The sequence below is a fragment of the Pogoniulus pusillus genome, chromosome Z (assembly GCF_015220805.1).
Source record: "Pogoniulus pusillus isolate bPogPus1 chromosome Z, bPogPus1.pri, whole genome shotgun sequence".
Classification (NCBI taxonomy): domain Eukaryota; kingdom Metazoa; phylum Chordata; class Aves; order Piciformes; family Lybiidae; genus Pogoniulus; species Pogoniulus pusillus.
This window is the reverse complement of record NC_087309.1, coordinates 27,235,840-27,254,586: the sequence shown is the minus strand read 5'-3', so window position 1 is coordinate 27,254,586 and position 18,747 is coordinate 27,235,840. Positions and strand designations below refer to the sequence as shown.

At 43.7% G+C, this 18,747-nt stretch overlaps 1 protein-coding gene across 2 annotated transcripts in view; it reads left to right on the top strand.

Moving 5' to 3' along the window:
* Nucleotides 1-16,502, top strand: part of ST8SIA5 (ST8 alpha-N-acetyl-neuraminide alpha-2,8-sialyltransferase 5) — a 55,928-nt gene extending 39,426 nt beyond the window's left edge. For both annotated transcript variants that reach the window (XM_064140125.1, XM_064140127.1), the window contains 4 exons: nt 2,733-2,877; nt 5,336-5,448; nt 9,944-10,036; nt 12,644-16,502. In XM_064140125.1, coding sequence (XP_063996195.1) covers nt 2,733-2,877; nt 5,336-5,448; nt 9,944-10,036; nt 12,644-13,112 — 820 coding nt within the window. In that variant the 3' untranslated portion in view covers nt 13,113-16,502. The remainder of the gene's footprint in view (nt 1-2,732; nt 2,878-5,335; nt 5,449-9,943; nt 10,037-12,643) is intronic.
* The last annotated feature ends 2,245 nt before the right edge of the window (nt 16,503-18,747 follow it).

Genomic DNA, 18,747 nt, shown 5'->3' with positions numbered 1-18,747 from the left:
GCTAGGACTGGGTGCTAGGTTGGAGTGGATGATCTTGGAGGTCTCTTCCAACCTGGTTGATTCTATGAACCAGAAGTTAAATGGCAGGTGCTTAACCAGCAATGAGAGAGTGAGCATAAAATTCACACTTGCTTTTATAGCTGGAGATTAAGGAAAGCTATTTCTTTGTCTGTCTTTCTCCATCACGTATCAGACATTTATAGTAAGTAACATGCTTCTGGAAAATCAGGTCGACATTAGATTAAAGAAAACATAGTTTTAATTACTTAATGCAAAACTAACAAAGAATTTTTTTTTTTCATATCTCAAATGACACAGTTCCATCCCACTACCTTGTGATCAATGATTTTGTTATTAGAAATTATTCATTGACTTACTCAGTCTCTATTGGTGCATTGATCTAATCAAATTATATCGCTGTGGATAAGTCAGTTGAAATAGTAAAACAGTAAAGTGTTTCTAGAATAATGCATTTCTTTCTGGTGCTTGTACTAAAGCCAATACTGAAGACTAGTTTATTCTTCCAAGTCATAATGAGGTCACATACCCCAGAGGTAAGGTCTTTAATCTAGGTTGGTTGAGGGCAGTTTGGCTTTGTTTGTGTTTGTGCATTTGCCATGATACGCATTTTTCATTCAAGGCGTTAAGATGCATTTACTGAGAAGAAAATCTGACTCTGAAGTAAGAGTAAGGTGAAGCTTCCAGTTCCATCAGTGAAAGGACAAAATCATTTAGGGAAATGTGGGAGCGAAGAAATAAATAGGCCCTTATTTGGAAAACTGATTTTCCCATTTAAATTTTGTATGAAATTTATGGTAGGGGGATCAGAGCTGAATATTTTTTTTTCTCTCATGCTGTGAACCTCATTTTTGAGATTTCAAACCTGTTCTTCTTGTTTATATTAGAATACCTGCCATTTTATCGCAGGCACAAACCAAATTTCCTCTGTTTGTCTGAGTTTCTGATGTTGTAGCCATTGTAAGTCTGCCTGGCACCCATCTGTTGGGGCCACATCATATTCCAGGTTGCATAGGTCAAAAGCAGAACTAAGATCTTTATTTTTTTTGTTGGTAGTTTCTCTGTGCTCCACAGCAGTTTGGTGAGTGGACTAGTGTCTTTAAGGATCGCAGTGTTTAAGTCCCTGCCCTGCCAAGCTTCCACATGCACGGAAGAATACTTCAACCTCCAAGTTTCCTCCTTAGTGATGAAAAAGTAATTTATGAAAAAGTGAAAGACCTCTAAAGCAAAGAAGGACTAATACATTAAGATAGTTTCCTCAGGGTGCTGGGGGCAGAAGCCCAGTTTTGAGGTCTGGAGCAGCACAGAATCTACACATGCAGGCTAGAAGAGACAGGTACATTTGTTCACTTTTTTTCTTCTTTCTTTGTTTCTTTGTTTTATTTTGTTTTACCTGAAGTTCTTCAATCGAGGAAAATCTTACCAAATGTTAAATTTTCTAAAGGAAAATCCAATAAACCACCATTTTACCCCTCCTACTAGAAAAAAAAATTCTTTTTCCTGGTAAACCACAGAATGACAGAATTAACCAGGTTGGAAGAGACCTCTGGGATCAGTGAGTCCAACCTTTCACCTAACCTTTCTAATTAATTAAACCGTGGCACTGAGTGCCTCATCCAGCCTCCCTTTAAACACCTCTAGGGATGGTGACTCCACCACCAGGCAGCCCATTCCAATGGGCAATCACTCTTTCCATGAAGAATTTTTTCCTAATGACCAGCCTAAACCTGCCCTGGAGCAGTTTGAGATTGTGTCCTCTTGTTCTGTCACTGGGTGCCTGGGAGAAGAGACCAACCCCTGCCTGGTTACCACCTCCTTTCAGATAGTTGTAGAGAGCAGTAAGGTCTCCCCTGAGCCTTCTCTTCTCCAGGCTGAACAACCCCAGCTCCCTTAGCCACTCCTTGTAGAGCTGTGCTCCAGCCCCCTCGCCAGCCTTGTTGCCCTACTCTGGACACATTCAATTACCTCAACATCTCAAATTTGCGAGGCCCAGAACTGGACACAGTACTCAAGGTATAGCATAACCAGTGCTGAGTACAGGGGCAGAATGACTTCCCTGGTCTTGCTAGCCATACTATTCCTGATACAGGCCAGGATGCCATTGGCCTTCTTGGCCACCTGGGCACACTGCTGGCTCATGTTCAGTTAGCTGTCAACGAGTACCCTCGGGTCCCTCTCTGCCTGGCTGCTCTCAGCCACTCTATCTCCAGCCTGTAGTGCTCCTTGGGGTTACTGTGGCCAAACTACAGAATCTAGCACTTGGCCTTGTTAAAACTTAATGGTGTTGGAGTCTCCCCATCTATCTAGCCTGTCCAGGTCCCTCTGCAGGGCCCTCCTATCCTCTAGCAGATCAACACATGCTCCCAGCTTGATGTCATCTGCAGACTTACTGATGCTGGACTCAGTCCCTTCATCAGGATCATCAATGAAGATATTAAACAGGACTGAGCCCAGCACTGGTCCCTGGGGTGCACCACTAGTGACTGACTGCCAGCTGAATGTGGCACCATTCACCACCACTCACTGGGCTTGGCCATTCAGCCAGTTCCTAACCCATCACAGAGTGTCCCTGCCCAAGCCATGGGCTGCCAGCTTGGCCAGGAGTTTGCTATGGCAGACAGTGCCAAAGGCTTTGCTGAAGTCCAGCAGTAATTGCAAATCCTAAAGCATGCTATTAGCTCCTGGATCTTACTTCTGTGTCTTTCATTCTACAGGTCTACTTTGTCAAGGTGTTGCAATGCCCCTGCCTTTCTGTTCACCACACAGAAAAATACTCCCTTGGGAACTAAACTGAAATATGAAGTGGATACTAGTGGAATCTTCCATATCAACCAAGAAATCTTCAAAATGTTTCCAAAGGTACCATGTACCTCTGCCCATTTGCAGAATCAACTTTGCTGTTCTCTCTGCCTTGGATACTATCCTGTAGCCCAGCATTTAGCTCCTTGCTGTTGGATATTTCTATAATCTTAGTGGGTTATACTTTGAGAATTTTATTTTGACAGCATATTTCAGCTGATTATCTGTTGTCTGCTGGTAATCAGCTGTAGAATGCAATACATGTATTTTTTCCCCTGTGGAATATTACTGACCTAGCAACAAAATGGCTAATGAAATAATTTAGGAAAGCTGAATAAGAGTCACTTGCTGATCATAACTTTATAAAAATACAATTCTCACATACAATAAATCCAACATTTGGGGCGTGCCTGTATTTTTAGGGCATGATTATTTTATAATTCATGCTCACAATGACTATTTTTATGATTATTTAGCACAGAAACATTCAGGTTGGAAAAGACCTTTAGGATCACCGAGTCCAACTGATAAACCCTACTCTACAAGGTTCACCCTAAACCATATTTCCAAGCACCATATCCAAATAAATTTGTACACAAGTAGGGTTGGTGACTCAACTACCTCCCTGGGCAGCCCATTCCAATGCCTGACCACTCTTGCAATCTAGTCTGAACCTACTCAGTTGCAGCTTATGTTTGCAGCTTATGTGTGAACAGGCTACACAATTTAAAAACATACTCATCACAGTGATTATTCAAAACCTTTTCAACAGATAATCTTTGACCTGAGAAGCATTCAAAGGTATAACCAGTAGGAAATTCCCAGTGCTGGGAATGTGTGCCTGATGTGCAAAAATGGGCTTATGTGACTGCTGATTTGTCATGGAGCACACTTGGAATTTAAAGTGACATATTTGAAGGGAGTAACTGAAATTTATCCCTTTCAGAAAGTCAGAAAAATACTCACGTACTTAGATGTATATCATTAGAGCTGGCCTTAAGGCTCTCATTGCATTTAGTTGGTTTGCCTTCTGAGGACTACTAAGAGATAAGGTTGTGCTGTTATCTAAATGTGCACAGGAGCAGTTAGGGTGGAGCAAGGGAAAGGTTCAGGTCCAGAAAAAGCACTTTGACATCTGCAGACACGAAATGAATTGGTACATCCAAGTCCAGGAGTGTAATCATCACAATCCTGCCTGATTGTGTGAATGAGTGCATGACAGACTGGACACTTACATGTTTGCTAGGAGTGTCCTGTAGCTGCTGTTGCATTTATGCAACAGCCTTTAGGACAGCATGTGCCAAAGTGCCTTTGGAATTCACTGGGCAGCACCTACGTGGCCAAAGCCACCCTCTGCCTAGGAGAAAGGATCCGAATGACAAATGTAGAAGATGAAGGGTTAAAAGCACATGAGCAACACTATAAAGGCCAGAGCATTGCACTGAGTGTGGAGACCTGGCTCGGGATCGCTCTTTCAGGACTGAAGAGGCATTTTATGTTAAGAGATTGCTGGATGAACACAGACAACTCTATTGCCTCTCTGTTAAGGCAGCTACTGGTTTTCTCAGACAGGTGTGATTGGATGCCCTTTTGCCTCAAAACTTAGGAGTGCTGTGGAAAAATCCTGAGACTAATTACCTAGAAATGTCATGCCACTTTTGCATCTCTCTGTAGTCTACAGTATGAAACTCTTGATAAAATATGTATGTATCAAAACGAGCACTCTCATGCTTATATAAGCACGTCTTTACATATTCATAAGGTGTAGTGTGGCTCAGTTCTGAATCACAACCCTCTCACCCTAATGGCCCAGTTCTGCTGCTGGAGATGTGTCTTTCTCTCTCTGGCCTCAGCAACATGTCCACATCTGCAATAGAAGACATAATTTTGCCTAAAGATGAGAGAAAAGGTGTTCTACACAAGTCCAAAAGCGTGCCTGCCCAAAGGCTCTAGGCACTGCTGATAGTACAAGTGCTAACTAATAACAATTAGAACTATTAGTATAATCATGGCGACAAGCACTTCCGTTTGAGCTAAATTCTGCTGAAAAGCTACAGCTGTCTAACTTGGGAGAGGCTTTGTGAATTTTGCTAGCTGCTCTGGAACTACATATGCAGACTTCTCAAAAGCAGGATATCAGGGAGCGAGCAGTTTGCAAGCAGCTCAGAAGGCAGTGCCTAGGTATGCTTATTTTATGGTTCATGCCCTCGTGGAAATCTGAAGGGAAAGCAGGTTTCTAAAATTACTACTTCTATTGCTCAGTCTGCACAAAACCATGCTATTGCTTTTTCTTTCCCTCTGAGTCGTTGCCCATACTATCTCTAATTGTGCAGGAAACAATTGCATCCATTTATGTACACCTTGGGAATACTGCAGGCCAGAGCCTATGTCGACTTTCTATGATTAGTGCATCTGCAGCAAGATGCAGTTGCACAAAGAAAGAGAAGAAAATGAAAAAAGAGACTTGTTGCCTCCGTGTTTTAGGCTATTTAACTGTTTCCTTGACATGATGTTGCAGGATATGCCGTACCACCGCTCTCAGTTTAAGAAATGTGCAGTGGTTGGGAATGGAGGAATTCTGAAGAACAGCAGATGCGGACGGGAGATTGACAGCGCAGACTTTGTCTTTCGGTAATCATCACAGCACCTGTTTTCTTTCTCCCCCTTTTAGTGACATGCAAAGGATTGCAAAGCTCTCTCACACAGAAACTTGAGATTTGCCTACCTGGCTGTAGGAAGCTTGCTCTTGCACAAAAGGCAATGTTTAGTTAAAAACACCTCCTTGTATATTACTTATTTTAATACTATGCTTTGTGCCACGGGCTGGATACCATGGGCATCAGAAGAAAAAGAGACAGGGCAATGCTTAAAGTTCCAGTTTATTGTACCCCAAGCCTGGGGTTATGTGCTTTCCATCAGAAGGCTACAAATTGTACCAAACTGTAATTGGTTACACGTACTTGCGTTAGAAATTACATACTTATTAGCGTAGACATTCATCTCATTCTCTCAACAACACTGTGGCCGTTTGAGCTAATCCTCTAGTTCAGACATAGGGGTTTGTGTTGTGAATTTTCTTCCCAGGGGAGGGATCAGCCCAAACCCGGGACAAACACATACATTGTGTCTAAGCAACCTAAGTCAGCAGAGATAGGCGAAAACCACAGGCTCCAGCTTTACATTTGTTTATATTTGTTGCACCATTCTCTAAGGTTGTTCCAACCTTCCATTTTATCTCAACTCAGCACTTACTGAGCTCGTGCACTCTCGCCTGTCCATGGCTTATGTTCCAGTGTACCACAGTCAGACGTTTCTATAGAATCACTACATTTAATATTACGATACCAAACAACTTTGACAAATTATTGCTCTCTAACTTGAGGTTGTTAATCATTGAATCATAGAATCATAGAATCAACCAGGTTGGAAGAGACCTCCAAGATCATCGAGTCCAACCTATCACCCAGCCCTAGCCAGTCAACTAGACCATGGCACTGAGTGCCTCATCCAGTCTTTTCTTGAAGACCCCCAGGGACGGTGCCTCCACCACCTCCCTGGGCAGCCCATTCCAATGGGAAATCACTCTCTCTGTGAAGAACTTCTTCTTGACTTATTGAGAAATTTTAATGCCCTCTTTCAGGATGTCTGCTGCCACTCAGGTTGTGGATATATCTGTTCCTGAACATTAGCCCATAAGCAGTGCTCTGTGAACATGGCCATGATTTTCTGGGGCAGTTCTGAACCAGGACTACAGCCTGTGTGGTGTGACAGCCACCAGGCGACATGTTAGTAGCCCCATGCTGCTCAGCTCATCTGCCTTGGAGTTGTGTTTCAAAGTGATGCAGAGTTCAATGCCTGATAAGGGGAGTTACAGCAATCAGTGCTGAAGAGTCCAGGGTGTGTAGAGTCACCTGAATAACTTTGAGACACCTTCTTATTGTGCCACCCACCATAATTGGAGTTATCCAGGTTTTGCATAGATGGGGATGCCCCATCTATGGAGCCTGTCTATTATCTCTGGATAATAGAGTTTGGCAGCATTTTTATTATCCTTAATATGTATATGAAAGTTTTTTTATTATTCATATGCATGACTGATCCCTCACTAAATCCTGTTAAGCTCTTTGCCTGGGTCATGGCATATGACAGCTGGCTCACAGATCTATGACCTGTTCTTTAAAAAATAAAATCTTTTTGCTTTTGTTGGCCTACTTTCTGATCTTGGGTAGACTACTGTCAGTTTGGAATTACTGTGCATAAATCAATTAACTCCTCTGATTTCATACCACCAAAGATTAGCTTGGATTGTGGGTCATTGCATTCTTAATTTAATTTGGCATCAAGTGAGAAATAAAATGTCCACTGTTTGTTGTTTTCAGACCCTTGTGTCTGCCTCTTGTAACTGCTTACAGAAAAGTGTTATCTTAGTTTTAATTTTTTAAGCAGTCCAGGCTTCATAAATTTACTTCATAAAGCCTAGTGTACCCCATATACATTAAATAATTCTTGTAGATTCCCTTCTATTGTGTTGACTCACAGCTGACAGTATGGTAGAAAGGAGCAGTACGTGCTACATGTGGCGATGAGAAGCTGTTGAGTGGCAGAAAAGGTCATCATGTATGTGTAAGGACTTCCAGTAGTGTTACCTTTTTTATCACTGTTACTCCTCTTTGAATTGTACCAAAGCTTATTGAAAAGAGTGGATAAGATCACTATAGAACTTAGAAACTGGCTTGAGTTTGTTAGCAGTAATTAATTAAATAGAACCAAAATATGGGCCCAGTCCTGTTCAATATCTTTATTGATGATCTGGACAAGGGGATTGAGTCCAGAATCAGTAAGTTTGCAGATGACACCAAGCTAGGAGCAGGTACAGATCTATTGGAAGATAGGAGAGCCCTGCAGAGGGACCTAGACAGGCTGGATGGGTGGGCAGAGGCCAATGGGATGAGATTTAACAAGGCCAAGTGCAGGGTTCTACACTTTGGTCACAACAACCCCAAGCAGATTACAGGCTGGGGACAGAGTGGCTGGAAAGCAGCCAAGAGGAAAGGGACCTGGGGGTACTGATAGATAGTAGGCTGAAGATGAGCCAGTAGTATGCCCAGGTGGCCAAGAGAGCCAATGGCATCCTGGCCTGCATCAGGAACAGTGTGGCCAGTAGGACAAGGGAGATTATTCTTGCCCTGTACTCAGCACTGGTCAGGCCACACCTTGAGTGCTGTGTCCAGTTCTGGGCCCCTCAATTCAAGAGAGATGTTGAGGTGCTGGAAGGTGTCCAGAGAAGGGCAACAAAGCTGGTGAGGGGCCTGGAACACAAACCCTATGAGGAGAGGTTGAGGGAGCTGGGGTTGTTTAGCCTGGAGAAGAGGAGGCTCAGGGTAGACCATACTGGTCTCTACAGCTATATGAAAGGGGGCTGTATCCAGGTGGGGGGTGGCCTCTTCTGCCAGGCAACCAGCAGTGAAACAAGGGGACACAGTCTCAAGTTGTGCCAGGGTAGGTATAGGCTGGATGTTAGGAGGAAGTTGTTGCCAGAGAGAGTGATTTGCCTTTGGAATGGGCTGCCCAGGGAGGTGGTGGAGTCACTGTCCCTGGAGGTGTTCAAGGAAAGCCTGGATGAGGCACTTAGTGCCATGGTCTAGTTGATTGGACACGGCTGGGTGCTAGATTGGAGTGGATGATCTTGGAGGTCTCTTCCAACCTGGCTGATTCTCTGATTCTATGAGTAAATATATTATCACTTGCCTAAAAAGAATCTGTGGTTCACCATCTCCAAAGTGTGGGGGACCAGAGTTATGCAAGAATACATGCTAGCATTTAAGGTCTGCTGACACCAGATTCAAAGTAAAGCTTGTACATAAGGTCAGATCTGCTTTCTGGTCTTATGCCAGTTCACCAAACTGTTAGGAATCACCAAAATTATAATTCTTTAAAATATTTAAAAAACTGCCTGTGGAGGCCTGCTAACATGCAGTGATACCTTCAGGACACCTGGGAAAATGTTATATTGTTGGGAAGCTTGCGGCCAGCAGAATACAACCAGTGCTTTTTGTTAAATAAATCGTGATAGCAGTTAATTGCAGTGCGACAGAGCACTTAAGTATGCGGAGATGAACTGTGTTTACTAGTAGTTATTGTCTATCTCCATCTACTGGCCACAGGAGAGATCTATGATGGAGCATTAAGTGCAGTTGGAAATGGCACTGCTCTCTTTGTGGGGATAAATTTTTGGAGTCTTAGGACAAAGGCACAGTTTGTGCAGATGGTATCGTTTTTATAAGGAATTGTCCCTTCAACAAATTCGTTTTTCTTAATCCTGGTGGGAGCTTACTGTTCCAAAATACTGAAGCTGAGCATTTGAAAACGTTTTCCAGTAATAGGCACAGTGTCCCGGTGCTATGTGCAATTCCTGGTGCTAGAGGACTTCAGAAGGGCATTACATGACCCAGCACAGAAAAGTTCTGGAAATGACATTTCCCAGAAGAAGGATGAGGTGGCTAAAAAAATTCTCTGACCTGATAAAGAAGGACTTTGGGGAGCAGATGTGAACCTCCTGAGTCTGAGAAGGACTTTGAAGGACTTTTATGCATTTTTCTGTTCCCTGCCTAGCTTTCTCCCTGTGACTGAGAAATTAATCAGACTGTATCACTAGGAAAACATTGGGCGTTGATTGCCCTGAGTACCTTCGTAGCTCTCTCCTCTTCAGCCTTCATCTTCAGAAATACAGAGATGTTTGGGATTTAGGCACAGCAGTATTCATAGAATCACAGATTGATTTAGGTTGGAAGGCACATAAAAGATATTCTAGTTTCAAGCCCCTATCATAGGCAGGGAAATCTCCCACTGGAACAGGTAGCTCAAGGCCTCGTCCAACCTGGCCTTGAACACCTCCAGGGAGGTGTTGAGCACCTCTACAACCTCTCTGAGCAACCTATTCCAGTGTGTGTGACCTTAAGAGGTCATGACTTCAGTGTGTAGTTAGGGCATCAACATGTTTCATACAATTTTAAATTCTCAGTTTGTTTTTGTTGCTTGGAATTAATGCTTACATCACTTCTACTTACTAGACCTGAAAAGGTGCAAGGAATTGTTTAACTTTCTTCCCAATTTCTTTCCTTTATAGATGTAATTTGCCACCTATATCTGAGAAATACTTCACAGATGTTGGAGTAAAGACAGATGTTGTTACAGTCAATCCCAGTATAATTACTGAGAGGTGAGACATCATTTCTGGGTTTTTTTTGTGTTTCCATCTCTATTACTTTTCAAAATCCACCTTTCACTTAATTCTAACTACTACAGAGTTTTTTTTTCCTCCCAGTACTACTTTAAACTGACACTGTGAAACATATATTTATTTCTGAATTGAAATTCAGTATATGGAATCAATAACAGCTTGTAAACCTGTGGTGACAGAAAGTGGGAAGGCAGTGATCTAAAACCTTAACAATGGAGCCTGGAAGTCTTGTTCCCTGGCAAGCCCTGGGCAAATGTCTTAGAAACATTCAAGGTGAAAACAACTGGGTCCTTCCCTAAAGGCTTAAGTGAACAACTGACATATGCTTAAATAATTGTCATATTTTAAAAAAATACTAGTTAAAATTTATGCTTAGGATTGAGTAGTTGATTTTAATTTAAAATCTGCTAATGCTTTAACACTGCCTTGCCAGGCCATGGGGCTAGTTAGTGCTTTCTTTTCTTGCTGAGGGAATGTATTTCTTCTCTCAACTAGCATATCACAGTATCACAGTATCACAGTATCACCAAGGTTGGAAGAGACCTCATAGATCATCAAGTCCAACCCTTTACCACAGAGCTCAAGGCTAGACCATGGCACCAAGTGCCACGTCCAATCTTGCCTTGAACTGCCCCAGGGACGGCGACTCCACCACCTCCCCGGGCAGCCCATTCCAGTGTCCAATGACTCTCTCAGTGAAGAACTTTCTCCTCACCACAAGCCTAAATTTCCCCTGCCATAGCTTGAGGCTGTGTCCTCTCCTTCTGGTGCTGGCCACCTGAGAGAAGAGAGCAATCTCCTCCTGGCCACAACCACCCCTCAGGTAGTTGTAGACAACAATAAGATCACTCCTGAGCCTCCTCTTCTCCAGGCTAAACAATCCCAGCTCCCTCAGCCTCTCCTCGTAGGGCTGTGCTCAAGGCCTCTCACCAGCCTCGTCACCCTTCTCTGGACACACTCAAGCATCTCAACGTCCCTTTTAAACTGGGGGGCCCAGAACTGAACACAGTACTCAAGGTGTGGTCTAACCAGTGCAGAGTACAGGGGCAGAATGACCTCCCTGCTCCTGCTGACCACACCATTCCTGATGCAGGCCAGGATGCCACTGGCTCTCTTGGCCACCTGGGCACACTGCTGGCTCATGTTCAGGTGGGTATCAATCAGCACCCCCAGATCCCTCTCTGTCTGGCTGCTCTCCAGCCACTCCGACCCCAGCCTGTATCTCTGTATGGGGTTGTTGTGGCCAAAGTGCAGCACCCTGCACTTGGAGCTATTGAACCCCATCCCATTGGACTCTGCCCATCTGTCCAGGCGGTCAAGGTCCTGCTGCAGAGTCCTTCTGCCCTCCAACCCAGCCACATCTGCCCCCAGCTTGGTATCATCTGCAGACTTGCTGATGACTGACTCGATGCCCTCATCCAGATCATCTATGAAGATGTTAAAGAGGATGGGGCCCAGCACAGATCCCTGAGGGACACCACTAGTGACTGGCTGCCAGCTGGATGTGGCACCATTCACCACCACTCTCTGGGTCCGGCCCTCCAGCCAGTTCCTAACCCAGCACAGAGTGTTGCCATCCAAGCCTTGGGCTGACAGCTTAGCCAGCAGTTTGCTGTGGGGGACAGTGTCAAAGGCCTTGCTGAAGTCCAGATAGACCACATCCACAGGCCTCCCCACATCCACCAAGCGGGTCACCTGATCATAGAAGGAGATCAGGTTGGAGAGGCAGGATCTGCCCTTCCTAAATCCATGTTGGCTGGACCTGAGCTCTTTGCCATCCCTCAAGTGCACTCTTATCACCCCCAGGATAACCTGCTCCATCAGTTTCCCTGGCACTGAGGTCAGGCTGACAGGTCTGTAGTTCCCAGGTTCCTCCATCCAACCCTTCTTGTAGATGGGGACCACGTTGGCCATTTTCCAGTCTCCTGGGACCTCTCCGGTGAGCCAGGACTGCTGGAAAATGATGGAGAGCGGCTTGGCCAGCTCAGCTGCCAGCTCTCTCAGCACCCTGGGATGGATCCCATCTGGTCCCATGGACTTGTGGGTGTCCAGGTGGCTCAGCAGGTCCTGAACTAATTCCTCATGAATTTCCAGGGCAACACACCGCTCCCCGACCCCATCCCCCAGTTCAAGAGGCCACTTGCCTCCTTGCTGTTGAAATGACGTAGAGTCATTTGCTTGCATTATGGATTTCTTTCAAATGGTGGAGTTTGATAATTGCTCTGCTTTGGTGTATTCTACTTGTTTCATGCATTTCTATACTGCATAGTGCATTGTGCAGCTGACAAAACCTTGGAAAAATGCGACACTTCTCATTATAAAATGAGAAGTGAGACATGATCTACAAACTTTGCTCATGGTTTAATGATTGGATTACACTTTTTATTGCCTGCCTTTCTGCCCTACCTTTCATACTGGTGGCTTAGATGCAAATCTACACATAATTCCTCTTCTTAATTGAAACACATTTAAATTACCTCTGCATCAGAAATGTTTCAGTAAAAACTCATTGGAGCTTTCTTGTCTGCTGAGTGCAGCCTGAGTCTGTCCTGTGCTGACCATCATTTGCAATCCTTTTCCCTTCAGGTTTCATAAGCTGGAGAAATGGAGGAAACCCTTCTACGATGTGCTCCAGGTCTATGAGAACGCTTCTGTGCTGCTGCCAGCTTTTTACAACACTCGCAATACAGATGTCTCCATCCGGGTCAAATATGTCCTGGATGATTTTGAATCTCAGCAAGCTGTTTATTACTTTCATCCCCAGTATCTCATCAATGTCTCACGCTACTGGCTTGGCCTTGGGGTGCGGGCCAAGCGGATTAGCACTGGGTTGATCTTGGTGACTGCTGCCCTGGAGCTCTGTCAAGAGGTCCACCTTTTTGGCTTTTGGGCCTTCCCCATGAACCCCTCAGGGATTTTTATAACTCACCACTACTATGACAATGTGAAACCTCGCCCTGGTTTTCATGCTATGCCCTCAGAAATCTTCAACTTCCTGCACATGCACAGCAAGGGGATCCTGCGGGTCCATACAGGGACCTGCAGCTGCTGTTAGCAGGGACACTACTTTCTCTAACACAAAAGTGTAACAGGAACTCGATGCCTGTATATGATGTTGGGGGTTTTATTACATCCTAAGATTATGCAATAATTGTTTGATATAAATTTCCTCAAGGCATTGCATCTCATAGGATCTAGGATACCAGCATCTTTCCTGATAGCAGAGTTGGATCTGAAACAGTGCAGGAGAAACAAAATTCCTCTGTCCCAGGGTATACACTGCCCTAGAAAGCAAGTCAGATAAGAAGCACATTTCCAATAGGTTTAGTGACAAACAGAGCACATTAATAGAGTTACAATTTCGCTGTGAAGAAGAGCATCAAATTTTTGAGAAGAGTCATTGTTGGATAATTTTAGCATAGAGTGTATGATTTTACATAGGTTTCTTGGGTCATTGCCAGGTTTTATTGAAAGCAGTCTTCTCTGGCATTTGGGGTTTTGAAATACTCTTTAGCATTATAGATTTAAGAGGAAATATATATCTTGAGGTGTTCTTTCTGTAATGTTACAAAGTACTAGTGAAAAACAGCAAACAGATGTGATAGTAATAAATCAGATCACTTTATGAAGTTTTTCAGCCAGGCTAGAAAAGAATGTTAAACTCTCATTCACAGCAACAAGTACTTGTGTTGGTCATGGTTAGCAGTTGTTTTAGAGTTTCTTCACTCTTCTTTCCCTTGTCTTATCTATCTAGCTTCCTCTGCTGATTACATTCTCTTCCCATTGTCTGTAATGCTTTCCTTCTAGCTTACACATGAGCAATGTGTGTGCTTCTTCCAGCAATGACCATCTCAGCTTCAGATTGGAGTCCTTGTAGAGGAAGCATGTTCCTTCACACTTCTGCAAGCTTTACCCTAACTCAGTAGAGTACTACTCAGAGTAGTTATGTTTTCTGACTTGAATTTTTGGTTTAAAATGTCACAGCATAACCTAGGAAAAAGCATTTCCTCTTTGATTTTCAGTAAAGACTTTGTAAGAGTATCTGAAGGTTGATTCACTGTTGTGCAGGGTGAGTTAAATACTTTCAGGTACCCGTGTTGAATAGTGGCTGAAAATTAAGTTAAAATGCAGTGGATATACTTTGTATACTCGATTATGAGTCTTCATTTAAAATTATGCATCTCAAGATGTCAAATGTCTTAATGTGACTTTTTTGTGTGTTTAGAGTGTTAGGATAGTGAAAGGGCTGGTGTATTCTTATAAAGGTTGACAATATAACTCTGTTAGTTATGCCAAGCTTAATCTTTTGCCTGATACAGTTAAATTGGCAAGATCCTGGTGCAGAAAATATGCCACATATTGCTGGAGTTTGTTTTGACTGCTGAGGCATGATGTACTAGGCTGCTGATATGTGCCCTTTCCTGTTGTCATGGCTGCATATACAGGAGGGAGGGGTTTGCTGTTTCATTTTGCTGGCATAGTTAAATGAACAGAGTTTCTCATTTAAGTTCTTTGTCTAAAGCACTTGGACTGTTGTCCAGTGTCATGTCTTGTCTTAGGTTACCAGATCTTGATCAAGGATTTGGAATGATAGTTTTAGGTGAGGGATACTTACTTTTGCCTATTTTTTTTTCTCTTGTGTGAGTTTAAATCCAAATGTGAACTTGGAATTTGATTTTGTAATGCATGAATGCACAAAGCTTCTTTTAAAAGCCTCTGCGCTATGCTGAGAGCTGTAAAAGTTGCTCATACTGTAGATGAACTGATTTAAAAAGAAGTGAAGCACTGTGGTCTCCATTTCAAAAGTTCCTGCTGACCAGCAGGGATCTGGGTGGTATGTGAGTGTATTTCCTTAACTTTACACAAGACTCTAGAGGTCTGACTACTTTAAAAGCCACTCACTTGCCTGACAAAGGTGTCAGAGTCAGGGGTAGGTGAAGGACCTATGCTTAAGCTTTATACATTTGTGTTGTTGTGCTTTTGGTCTTAGACTTGTACTGTGTGTTAATGAGCACCTCCTTCTATCAGCTAGCTGTGAAATACACAGCACACTAAGAATGACCCTGCAGATGAAATGGTTTCCTTGACTTAATATGCAAAAGAGATCTTTGTCTGTGCTGTGTTTTGTAAATTTGTGTGCAAAGGGCTTTGATAATGAAGTGCTGTAATGAAAGTGCTATTTAGAGAGCAAAGTGACCCTATGGGTTGGCTATCTTGCTGTGCATTAAGCTTTATGATAACAGGAATGATGCTGAAGCCAGTACCTAGAGCCCTTGCTCCTTATTGTGCCTGAGTATGGGACTGGTAGTGACTTCAGTATTGCTTTGCTGCTGCTGCTGCTTTGCTAAGGTTACCTTCTTTAGTAAAGAGTGTTTCCTTACTGTGTGATGATTGAAGTGAACAAAAGCAACTGAAAGGAGTCTGATATGTTCTGCAAGGTACTTCAAAAAAGAAGGGAAGGCACTTGAGAAGCACCCATGTGTTGGAAAGAAATAGTGCAAATCCCTCTTTTTTTTAATTGCAAAAAATCCTTTTGGACTTTTTGGATAGGAAAAAAGGAAAAGCAAAACTGTAATGACAATTCAGCTGTAACTCCAGCATCACAGACATTTCCTTTCCCTTGTTTGCTTCCTAGAAATCAGCAAAGTAAATCCACCAGTAATAAGTGCAGTTTTGCTGTGTTTAGACTTTAATTGGTTACACATCAATAGCTACTATATTTTTTTAATGATTTTAAAAAGTGTGTGCAGGATACTTGCACATAGGCACCAAAGGCCCAATCTTGCCATACTTACCTGAAAAGAGCTCCCACTAGAGTGGGTGAGTATTTTATTTATATAGGGACTGCAAAAACAGGCCCAGGCATGTCTGTGAAGAAATACATAGGTATGCAGTTAGGTATGAGCAGCAACTTACAAGCCAGAAAAATAAAGAAATATATATATAAAGTATTCTTTGAGATGAAATGCATGTTTCAACGTGTTTACTTTCTGGTTCATTTTTTGAGTATTGCTCAAAAAATGATTGAAAAATGATGGCATTTGTCACAAATGCCATATGCAGAAGCTTTTTTTTTTTTTTCCCCCAGAAGATACATTTTGGCCTCCTTACTGTCCACTAGGCACTGAAAAATCATATTTCTCTACTATACCACAGCATCTATAGTGCCAAGTGGAAATAGCATGTTGGTGTCTTACAGGAGCAAGAGCATGGACCCTGCCTGCTTCTCTGTTCTCCATGGCTAGAAAGTGAATACTGCCCAGGAGACTGTCTATGCAGAGGTCACTTACCAGTGCACTGTCACAGGGTGGGTGGGTGAGGCAGCATTGGCAAGCCTAAGCTTCTGCTTGTCTGACTGAAGGGCTGTTGCATGAAGAAGGAGCCCCCTTGTTTTCTGCCATCATTGTTTTGTGTACAGAGCATAAGAAAATGCTCTTTGAATATCACAAGTGGTGTTCCCCAAGGATCAGTGCTGGGCCCAGTCCTGTTCAATATCTTTATTGATGATCTGGACGAGGGCATTGAGTCCAGCATCAGTAAGTTTGCAGATGACACCAAGCTAGGAGCAGGTGTTGATCTGTTGGAAGGTAGGACAGCCCTGCAGAGGGACCTGGACAGGCTGGATGGGTGGGCAGAGGCCAATGGGATGAGATTTAACAAGGCCAAGTGCAGGGTTCTGCACTTCGGCCACAATAACCCCAAGCAGTGCTACAGGCTGGGGACTGAGTGTCTGGAGAGCAGCCAGGAGGAAAGGGACCTGGGGGTACTGATAGATAGTAAGCTGAAGATGAGCCAGCAGTGTGCCCAGGTGGCCAAGAGAGCCAATGGCATCCTGGCCTGCATCAGGAACAGTGTGGCCAGTAGGACAAGGGAGGTTATTCTTCCCCTGTACTCAGCACTGGTCAGGCCACACCTTGAGTACTGTGTCCAGTTCTGGGCCCCTCAATTCAAGAGAGATGTTGAGGTGCTGGAAGGTGTCCAGAGAAGGGCAACAAAGCTGTTGATGGGCCTGGAACACAAATCCTATGAGGAGAGGTTGAGGGAGCTGGGCCTGTTTAGCCTGGAGAAGTGGAGGCTCAGGGGTGATCTTATTACTGTCTACAACTACCTGAAGGGGCATTGTAGCCAGGTGGGGGTTGGCCTCTTCTCCCAGGTAACCAGCAATAAAACAAGGGGACACAGTCTCAAGTTGTGCCAGGGTAGGTATAGGCTGGATGTTAGGAAGAAGTTTTTCACAGAGAGAGTGATTTCCCATTGGAATGGGCTGCCCAGGGAGGTGGTGGAGGCACCGTCCCTGGGGGTCTTCAAGAAAAGACTGGATGAGGCACTCAGTGCCATGGTCTAGTTGACTGGCTAGGGCTGGGTGATAGGTTGGAGTGGATGATCTTGGAGGTCTCTTCCAACCTGGTTGATTCTATGATTCTATGATTCTGTGATTCTGAGTTTGAGACTGTTTTGTTTTCCCTTCTCTCATGTGGTTGAAGCTCCAAAAGTCCAATCTTAAACTTCTTTGAATAATGGGATACCCAAGTGATAAAAAGTGACTGTCAGGGAGCCAAATGTGTTTTCTGCACAGATGGTGCAAGTAGCATCATGTTCTTTCCACCATAAAGGTTCCAAACTCCAGAGAAATCCTCTGATAGAAAAAGCTGATCTGCCCAAGGAAAAACGTTGTCATCTGTCTGGTACCACATCCTGAGCTCAAGCTGTAATCCCAGTTCCATTGCTGAGGATATGAAATCTGAGACAATGAGAGGGAAAATTATAATACTATGATTTAATACCCAGCTCTCATATGTAGGAGAATCTCCAAAGAAGTTCCTGAGATCTGCATACGCTGGCAGTGCAAGTTCATAAGTAGGACTGCTTCTCATTTATTGTCAGATCAACAAAAGAGGCTTATGAATCTGCCAGTGCTTTCATCACAGGGGAGGAGGTATTTAGTCAAAATAGTTTAGCTGCCTGCTTTCGGTTTATGAAGTCTGACTTTGCTGTTGGACAGAATGGGTAAAACAGCAATAGAGCCAATAAAATATTTTAGCATTATTTCCTGTGATTGCAACAGATTTGTCTACACCAGCTCACAACTGCAAGGGAGAGCCATGCTGTGGCAGCTTCTCCTGCTGCCATCTCAGGAAGGGGACACACTGTGATCATCTGCAAAAGCAGTGTGAAGTAAATGGAGGGGATCACAAGCACAGCTCTGGTCCAGACCCTTTAGTGCTGTGGAATAACTTAGCAGACTTCACAGCTTGCAGTGGTTAGGAGTAGTTCCTCTGGTCCCTGACAAAAGCTGCTTCTGTGATAATTAATTAAAAATAGTATTCACTTGGGATCATAGCATCAGAGAATGGTTTGGGTTGAAAGGGACCTTAAAGATCATCTTGTTCCAACTCCCCTGGTGCGGGTAAGGACACCTTCCACTGGCCCATCCAACCTGGCCTTGAATCGATGGCTAGATGTAGTAGGTGGAAGGAAATCAGCTCTAAAAATAGTCCATTCTGTGGGGGGGTTGGCAAATCAGTAGAAATTTTGCTCAGACCTTGAAGTCAAAAACACTGGTAGTGATGCAAGTATGTAAGTGCCCTGCCTGTGCTGAGCTTTTTGTGACAGGAGGGAGCAATCTCTGGTTTGCACATAAGGGAAACTGAGGTCCAATTGAGACAGGGAGTAAAAGGGAATTTCTCCTT